General features: G+C 43.2%; 1 protein-coding gene across 1 annotated transcript; it reads left to right on the top strand.

The window, feature by feature from the left end:
• Nucleotides 1-429: 429 nt before the first annotated feature.
• LOC113745374 (uncharacterized) lies at nt 430-4,121 on the top strand (the record flags this gene model as incomplete). The annotated part of the gene is made up of 4 exons (XM_027276914.1): nt 430-477; nt 1,567-1,629; nt 1,892-2,718; nt 3,915-4,121. Coding segments are annotated over 4 exons (1,145 nt in total), but the record flags the coding sequence as incomplete, so codon positions are not given.
• Nucleotides 4,122-9,831: the final 5,710 nt, after the last annotated feature.

Raw genomic sequence — 9,831 nt, 5'->3', positions numbered from 1 at the left:
TCCTTGCCTGTGACGCCAGACTGTCTAAAACCTGTTACGTGTCCTCTGTGAATCCCCCAATGTCAAAAATTTTAGGACCAAGTCCTGGGTGGGGACCTCTCAAGAGACTACGAACAGGTCTTGTTTAGACGTTGTGTGGACAACATCAGGGACTGTACCAGGTTTTTTTAGGGACCAGTCCTGTTGGGGAGCAGTAGAGAACTACAAAACAGGTTTTTTAAGACAGTTGCAGCACAGAGACTTGTCAAAAAAGTTTTATAGACAGTGAAGGGGACCTCAACAGGGAGCACTACAAAGACAGGTTTTTAGACCGTCTTGGGGGGGACGTCATGGAGACTTGGTTCCAGTTTTTCAGACCAGCGCTGTTGTGGCCAGTATATAGCGCACTCCGTTCAAGGTTTTAGATACGTCTTGTCTTACTTTCTTTAGGTTATAAATGTGGAGATGCAAACAGTGTACTGAAGCTGTATCTACAAGGTACCTATTACTAAAACATTACAAATTGAAACACGGCCATTTTGGTCGGGGCCACTCGTATCCATGCACATATTCTGATTGCCCTTGTTCATTTAAAACATGGAGTGCTCTTAAAACTCATTTGAGTAGATATCATGTTAATGTTTCATCTGAAGCAAGTACAGAGGTTCTAACATTTACATGCGTTTTGTGTCCAGGAAGTGTCCTGTCGTCTAGTAGAGACTACTTTTCCCATATCAACAATCATTTGAAAAACTATGAAACTGTCACTTGTATGTTTCAGAATTGTTTGTTTCAAAGTAACATATATACAACTTTCAGATCTCATAAGGAATCGATGAAAACATGGTACTTGGACATTAAAAGACTTTAAGGCTGGAGTGGTGAAAGTTGCTAAAACCAAGTGATCAGTTATCTGAAGAACTTGAGGATCAGTCATTTGAAGAACTTGTAACTGATCTTGCGAACCGGTTTCTGTCAGTTTTTTGAGTCGGACATAAAATGAGAACCTTCAAGACACTATTATTCAGAAATTATCATCTGTTCTTCTGAAATTGGAGATTTACTCGCATGTGCCAAGCTCAGCAATTGATGAGCTCCTAGCAGAATTGCACTTTCTTTTCGCTTCTGCTGTATTGCCTATATCAAACAGTACTGCTGGTGATCTTTTCAAAAAGCATGACCTTCACATTGATCAGTCAATAATTAATGAACAGCATTGCAATTTCTACCAGAATCCTTTGTTAAAAGCAATAGCTACGGATGGTCAATTAGCTACAGCTTATAAACGTAATCAGTACTACAAGGAGCATTTTAAGGTTGTGGAACCTGTTGAGTATGTACTTGATGGAAGGTCAAAGAAAACCTTTCAGTATATTCCTTTACTCCAGTCTCTACAACAACTTCTCAGTAGCAACAATGTGGTTGAAAAGATAGTTGATGCTCATGCCTCCTGTACAGTAGATCCACAGCAGTATTTGTCGGTTAAGGATGGAGCACATTTCAAGAACAATTCCTTTTTTGCATGTGAGGATTTAAGAATCTGCATATCGTTATATATAGATGACTTTGAACTCTGCAACCCCTTAGGGACGTCAAGAAAGAAACACAAACTGTGTGCAGTGTACTGGATTTTAGGTAATCTACCTCCAGGTAATAGTTCAGCTTTGTCTTCAATTTACTTAGCACTGCTGTGCAAAAGTGTTCATGTTAAAGAATTTGGCTATGCAAAGATATTTGAGCCCCTTTTGCATGAGCTTGTCATCTTGGAGCAGCAAGGGCTGTTTATCCCACAGTTGGGTAAAGTTGTGAAGGGTACTGTACAGTGTGTCATTGCTGACAACCTTGGAGCACATGGACTGGCGGGTTTTTTGGAGAGTTTTCTCAGGGAAGTATTTCTGTCGATTTTGCACAGCTCAGCTTGGTGATATCAAGAAACAAGAAGTCAAGTCAGGAGCATTCCAGCTCAGAAGCAAGGAGAGTCATCAGCTACACATCAGAACTGCTCAGGAAGAAAAGGTGAACTGCTTTGGTGTAAAGAGATCCTGTATTTTAACTGACAGTCTATCACATTTTAATGTCCTTAGTGGTTACCCTCCAGACATTGTGCATGATCTCTTTGAGGGCATAGTTCCAGTTGAACTGGCACGATGCATTGCTGTGCTTCTGTCAAAGAAGTACTTCACTCTTGATCACATCAATAATGTCATTCGTTTGTTTCCATACAAGTGGGGGGATAAGACTAATTGTCCTCATGTGTTACCCCAAACATTCCAAAGGAAACATACAATAGGTGGCAATGCCCACGAGAATTGGTGCCTCCTGAGGTTACTTCCTTTGATGGTTGGTGCACTAGTTCCTGTTGATGAACCTGTGTGGCAGGTGGTTTTGAATTTAAAGGACATTGTGGAACTAGTTGTTGCCCCTGTTCACAGTGCAGAGTCTGTTGGATATTTAGAGTGTAAAATCTCAGAGCACCGAAAGCTGTATCTGGAAGTTTTTCCTGGTCAAAACCTGTTGCCAAAACATCATTTTCTGGAGCACTATCCAGAGATGATTAAATGTTTTGGTCCCCTTGTTGCCTTATGGACTATGCGCTTCGAAGCGAAGCATAGTTTTTTTAAGCAAATTGTGAGGCACACAAAGAACTTCCGAAACATAACTTTGTCATTGGCCAAAAAACATCAGTTAATGGTGAGCTATCATATGCTTACATCTGATGCCGAAAAATCTCCCTTGGAGGTAAGCAAAGTCTCAAAGGTCCCCATTGATGTCTTAAATAGTGATGTTTTGAATACACTTACTCAGAAGTACCCTGAGATCAGTTGTGCATGGGTCATGTGGGGGACTGCCAGAATTCTCTGAAATAATTCAGCTGTGTATTTTACATGATGGTTTGAGTCTCATTGGTGATCTGGCATGAATCTCTGATAATAATTTCAGCTGGTTTTTAACATGATGGTTTGAGTTCCATTGTGAGAACATTGTGCTCTGGTTATCGGGCGCAACTCACCCGGCCTCGTGCGTTGATCAACAGCCGAGCTTGGATTTCTTCCCCCCCCTCCCCCCCTCCCTGCTGCCACAGGAAACTTTCTGCCCACACTTCTTTGGCCTGAGCTAACAACCGGATCTGCCGAATGGTGCCGCTCAAAAGATTTGTTGCACGTGACATGGTAATATTGACAATACAAATGTTTAATGATTTTTCAATTATTAAAGACCAACCTAAAATGTTTTTCACGTTAATTAATCACCCTTTACAGCCAACCAATGCTACTTTACTTAACTATTCATTACTAGGAGGAATAAAGACTTTCTGCCCATGTCTGTGGGGCCCCACCTTCCACGGGAGCGGACACACAGCTGGGCTACACAGTTTTTGTGTCGCAAAGAATGTCGAGTATTCCGGACTTGCTTGTTGGACCTTTCCTGTGCATTCCGTCATATTCCATTACCGGGGCCTCACTTGCTCATTCAAACGACAGAAATATGAAAAAAATTCTCTTAAGGACACCAAGCTTTGAGTAATTACTGGATAATATTCATCCACCTGACCTTATTATCACTCTTGGTATGGAATATGTGCTTTCATTTTCCGTTGAATAACAAGATGGCTGCAACCCTAAGGGTCGTTCTGGAACAGGACGATGCATCCACTTGCGGACTTCCATACTGGAATTCCTGATTCAGTCGAGGACCTGAAACGAGAAATTACAAGGACAGGTTGTGGTTTGTCAGGAAAACTCAGACTACAGTACAGAGGGACATTGACTTTGCAAGAGTTTTTCATTTGTCCTTCACGCTGCTGAACTGCAAGACAAGCGCACTGTTAACGTGATTAACTACCAATGAGACAAATGAGCCCTCGCAATGATCCAGTCCTCTGGACCTTGAAGAACGGATGAGGCCTCTCCATTCCTCATCTCTTTCCCCTGCAGACACGACATACTTTCCTCCCCTGGATCTACCTCTTCTGGTCCATCCTGCGTTTCACAGCCATGGCCCCAAACCTTCCAATACCTCAGTTCAGTTATGAGGTAGAGGTTCGCTGGACACGAGGGCCAACTGCACTCACCCTGAGCAGTGGCACACCTCTTCAGTCCCTTTCCAAAACACTGATCCGAAGTCCGAAGCATCTTGGATAGTTATGAAATGAAGCTCAGCAATCATTAACTTACTAAACGTGTACTTCCAGCGTGCGGGGGTAGTCCAGTTTGATTTCCCGTGGCAGAGGCCACTATACGGAAGCATCTCTTGTTTGAAGGATCGCATACTATGAATCATTCTTTGGGTACTATGGGGTGAAAATAAGTTTTAAAATATCAAATGGCAACTACCGCACCATCGCCTGAGGGGCATTGGCTGTCCATGAGTTAAGCATCAATTCGCATGAAGGGAACGCATGGCCACCACTGGCCATACGTCCAAACCAGGTGAAAAAGCCACGGAAAGCGGAGAACTACTGTCCTTTGACTTTCGGTGGGGGAAACAAAGAGAGTCTCTTTGAGGAGGAACAGGCGAAGCCACTTCTTTTAGAGATTAAAGAAGAAAAACGCATCCCAACAAATAAAAGTAAAATGGGAAAACCATTGCCTACCGAAGGCAGGACATTGTTATGGGGACATTGCCACTTCATACTGAGCTCACAAAGCAGTGTGGCACAGCTCCTGTTTCTGATCGTGAGATGGTCAATGCGGAATTGATCCTTATTTGATCGATATGTGTGCCTATATAGTGGTTAAACTCTGTTGAAAGTTTGTTCTAAAACTAAGCTAAAAACTTTTTCACGCCGACTAAAGTTTTAGACTACTGTAATATTTTGATTGGGGCTCTTTTCCTACTTCTCCCAAATGATTTATGACGCCTCCTACGTCATTCATTCGCAAAGGGGAATATCCTAACAATGCGGCTAAGTGCCCCAGCTTTTGAGGAAGATGCAGTATTCGGACAAATGGGATTTTTTTAATCTCTGAAATTTCTTTGCTATTACATTCTGTTTTAGGTAACAATTGCGAAATTTACACCGCATCCACCAATGTTCCATCTTCTGTCCAAAGTATGTCCCAGCTGGATGGATCCCTGCTCGCTACTGAAAGTGTTCAGAAAGAAAGAGCGGGGTTGACGCCGGACGCAACAATCGACTGATCACGGCCAAGTCCATGGACATAGGCTATAATTGTATCTAGTTTACCTTTTTTACCTTTTTTTTATTTGAGTCTCGTGTTATTTATTTATAGTGTGCTTGGAACCGGGACTTAAAATCACTCGCAGTAGATTTTGAGTAGGAGCAGCCTTCAGCACAGATTCTTCATCTTAGGGCACTTGGTACCAGAAAGGTGTAAAACCCCGCTTTGTATTTGAGTACAATAGTCGTCTCTCTGTCTCTGTCTCTCTCTCTCTCAGGATCTGGATGCAGCGTGCAGAGAATGTGCATCAAAATGGACTTTGATCTATCAATGAAGACCTGACAGCCTAAAAAAAACTTCATACCTGGTAAGTGTATTACAAAGATATGAACCTTTCCTTCATAGTTCTGAGTTACAAATGCTACAAATCGAAATTGATTGCTCTGTTTTCTCTTGCCAGGGCTGCCAGTCTGAATGCAAGCCATGGAATGGAGGCCATCGTCACTGGGCTCTATGTCATACAACATTGGATTGGGAGCAGAGACCGATAGAAGATCCCGGAAGATGTTAGGAGTCCTAATTGAGGGCGTCAAGTTTTTGCAAGGTCTCAGGAATGTGGCAAAGGATGTGTGCTCCGGCCTAGGCTCATTTACAGCTGAAGTGAGCTACCCAAGGACTGCAGCCCACGTTTGAATTCCTTCAAAATAAAGTGGGGTGATGGGTTGGATGCGGATAACCAATCTTATCCAAAAGGGCAGGGCCTCAAAAACGGGACTGCTGAGTAGGAATTTTTTCAACTTTGTTCACAAACACACACACACACACTCCGCGTTATCTGCTATCTCACATACACAACCACTAATGACTTGATGGGAGGATCTTTCTACTACTCTTTTCCTGGCGAAGCCATGACGTCTCCTATGTGCTACTGATTGTGAGTGAGACTACTTGAGCATATGTCCTGCAAGAGCGCAATACCCCTGCGGGGGTAGTTAAGACATTTTATTGTTGTAATTTGTTCAATTGGTAGTTATTGGAGGTGGCTTATCTGTATTCCTATCTCTACATACCAGTCCGTTTGTATTTCCTGTTCGTGGCATTTGACATTGTAACATTTTGATTTGAACTTTTTTATGGGGGTTGTTTTAGTCATCTTAGATTTTAGTAATCTTAAAAGGGGGCAAATGCTAAACTTCAGGTTGACCATTTGTCTTTGTTATTCGTTACCGGTAAACATATCCGAAAGCTCCCAAGTGTGATGTGTTAAAATTATTACCTAAAAGGGGGTTTAAAGATTCAATTTTGGGTCATTTATTTGAAATTGATAGTTACATGATAGACCGGCTTGTTAACCGCTTAATGCAATTATAGGAGTTTATTAATTTCCAGTAACTGGAGAATTATCCGGGATCAAACTTGGTTCAATAGCAAGGTGGCGACAAACAATGCAATCTTTGTTCACTCAAAAGTCTAGTCTGACTTTTAAAACTAATACTCCAACATGCTTTGTTAATAAATCCACCTACACTCTGTGATATAAACTCAACATAAAGTGTTGAATCCATCTAAATTACCCCAGTTCGTCGTTGCAACGGTTGCCATAAACTTAGTTAAGATAAATCCACGTTTTTTTTTTTGAGTGAAAACACTGACACATGGATTGACTCATGTGTCAACAGGGGGGATGCAGGAGGTAATGGATTCCAAAAATACGTTAAAAAAAATTGTGCATCATGTTTAGTGTGTGGAAAACAGAATGTCATGACCTAATGCTCATATCCATTTCATACATTATGCTGTATGCCTTGAATTAAATAAATGTGAACATAAAAGTATGTCTAGGTGGAGACACGAACGGCCCAGTTTAGACAGTACCCTGTGGGACGGTTCAAAGACTATGTCCAAAAGGTTATTAGACAGTTTGTGAGGACGTGACGGAGACTACATCCAGGTTTCAGACAGTTTGTCAGGACGTCACAGAGACTAAATAATTCCAGGTTTTTTAGACAGTCTGCAGGGACGTCACAGAGACTATGTCCAGGTTTGAGACAGTCTGTGGGGAGGTCATGGAGACCACGTCCAGGTTTTAGACAGTCTGCGGTCACAGAGAGTACGTCGAAGTTTTAGACAGTCCGCTGGGGGGACTCACAGAGACTACGTCCAGGGCTGAGACATTTGTGGACATCACAGAATACATCCAGGTTTTAAGGAAGAAAAGGGAGGGAATGTGGGGGGGGGAGGGGGGGTGGAAAGGGAAAAAAGGAGGGGAAAAAAGAGGTGGAAAAAAAGGGAAGTGGAAGGGGGGGGGGGGGGGGGGGGAGGGAACGGGGAAAAAGGGGGGGATGGGGAGCAAAAAAGTAAGGGGATTTAAACATCAGGATTTGTTCAATATTTAACAGCTTTTTTAAACTAGTCTTCATTACATGTCCATCGTTTATTGTTTCTTTTACGAATTTTTTACCAGTTGCTTTTTTTCGTTTCATTGACCATGTTTGAGAGTGTCCATGGACCCTGTTTTTTTTCCCTTCCTCGTTGGGTTCCTTTGTTTGGTGTTTTTTGTACCTCGCATTTCCTGTGTGCTTTTATTTGTCTATTTTTTCGTTGTTTGTTTTGGTTTTTGTTCGTTTATTTTTCATATTTTTTTGCTTTTTCCTCCCCTTTGCTCCTTCCGTCCCTCGTATTTTTTGACTGTGATTTACGTATTCCTGATGTTTTTGTGTTTATTTCTTTTTTGTCTTTCCCGCACTTTTTGTTTTTATCCCTCCTTTTGGCTGTTTTTTTTCTTTTTTTTCTTACATTTTTCCCCTTTGCCTGTGTGCCCTTCAATTCACTCCCCCCGCGTCTTATTTTTTTCCTTTTTTTTTTTGCTTTCCCTTTTTCGCACCTCATATTGTTTTTCGCCGAACTGTTTTTTGTTTATTTGCCTTATTTTTTCCCCAGGGTGTGTCCTTCTTTTTCTTTTCGTTTTGTTGTTCGTTTTTTTTCTTTTTTTTTTTGATTTTTTTGTTCCCGTTCCTGTGTGTTTGCTTGTTTTTATTTTCCCTTTTTTCGGTCCCCTCGCTTTTTTTTTTTCCCCTTCCGTTTCTTCTTGATTTTTTATGTCTTTTGTTCCCAGGATACGACACAGCCTTTTTTTTCCTCCCTCGCCACCTCTTTTTCCTTTTAGGCCGTCCCCGTTCTACCCTTTGTTATCGCGCCCCTTCTCTTTATCTGTCTCCCCCCCTTCCTCCTTTCTTTTTATTTTTACTTTTTTAATCTTCCCCCCTCCCCCACCTGTTTAGCTCTCCTCCCACTTATTCTGCTTCGCCCTTGCACATTCTCCGTTCTCGTTGACTTCCCCCTCACCATACCCTTCTCACTTTTTGCTCCTCCCCTCTTTTTTCACCCCCCCTTTCCCTTCGTTTCCCCCCCTACTTTCCCCCCCTTTGACTTTTGTTTGCAAAAAAAAAAAATAAAAAACTTCCTCCCCCTCCCCCTCCTCCCTTCACTCCTTTATCTCTCCCCCCCTTCAACCTCACTCTTCTCTTTCCTCCCTCCTTTGTCTTTGTTCTACTACCCCCCCCCCACCTTTTCTTTCCACCCCCCCGTTCTTTTTCTTTTGTTCTCTCCCCCTTTTTTTTCTCCTCGTTTTGCTTTTTATTCCCTTCCCTAGTTGTCCCTCCTTTACTTCTTTTTCCACCCACTATCCCCCTTCCCCCCTCCTCTCTTGTTTTCCCCCCGCCCCCCCTCCCTTCCCTCACTTGCCCTTTTTATTATTTCCTTATGCTTCTCCCCCGTATTCCTTCCCTTTCCCCATCTTTTCATTCTTTCCCCCTCCCCCCTCCCTCCCCGCCCCCCTTATCGGCCCCTTTCATCGACTGTGGTTCGCCTTTCCACTTGTTGTGATTCCCTTTATGACGTTCTTCCCCACCCCCCCACCTCCCACACCGTTCCGTCTTTTTTGCTTTCTTATCCCCCTATGCCACCTCTTTCCCTTCTTCTTTTTTTCACATCGCCCCCCCCCCCTTTTTGACCTTGCTATTCCCCCCTTTTTCCCTTATGTTCCCCTCTCTTTCCTGCTCCCTGTGCCTTTCCCCCCCTTTTTATCCTACCTTTCGTTCATTCTTTTTTCTTGTTTCCCCTTCGTTCCCCCTTTGTCTTTCTCACCCCCTTTGCAACCCCTGTCCCTTTTTTTTTTCGTTTTCCCCTTAGCTTTTCCTGTCCGCTCTCCGCTCCACTTTTCTCACCCCCCGCCCTACCCCCGCTTTCCCCTACCCCTGCACCCATGCCCGTTTTTTTTTTCCTTACCCCCCGCGCCCCCTCTTTTGTTTCACAACCACTCCACCCTTTTCCCCCCCCCCCCCCCTTTGTATCCCCCCCTTTTCTCTTACCATCTTTTCACCTCCTTCGACCCTTATTTCCCCATTTCTCCCCCCTTTTCCGTCCCTCTCTGTTCCACTCACCACATATTGGTTCCTCCCCCTTTCTCCCGGTGCGCCACTCCTGTCTCTTTTTACTATTCTAACCTCACCCTTTTACCTTTCCCTCCTCTGGTCTCCTTCTTTGGTTCTTTTTGACCTGTTTCTTTTTTGGATTTTTTTCCTTCTTCTTTTTATCACCTGTTTCCCCCCGTTCTTCGTAGTTACCCTGATCTTCCTTTTCCCCTTTTTACCCTCGTTCCTCGGTCTTCCTTCCTTCCGCCCCGCCTTTTTTTCTTCGCCCCCCCCCCGTCTCTATTTTCCGTTTTCTA

The sequence above is a fragment of the Larimichthys crocea genome, unplaced genomic scaffold, assembly GCF_000972845.2.
Source record: "Larimichthys crocea isolate SSNF unplaced genomic scaffold, L_crocea_2.0 scaffold691, whole genome shotgun sequence".
In the NCBI taxonomy this organism is placed as follows: Eukaryota; Metazoa; Chordata; class Actinopteri; family Sciaenidae; genus Larimichthys; species Larimichthys crocea.
Note: the sequence above shows the minus strand (reverse complement) of the source record. Positions and strands in the feature narration are given on the sequence as shown.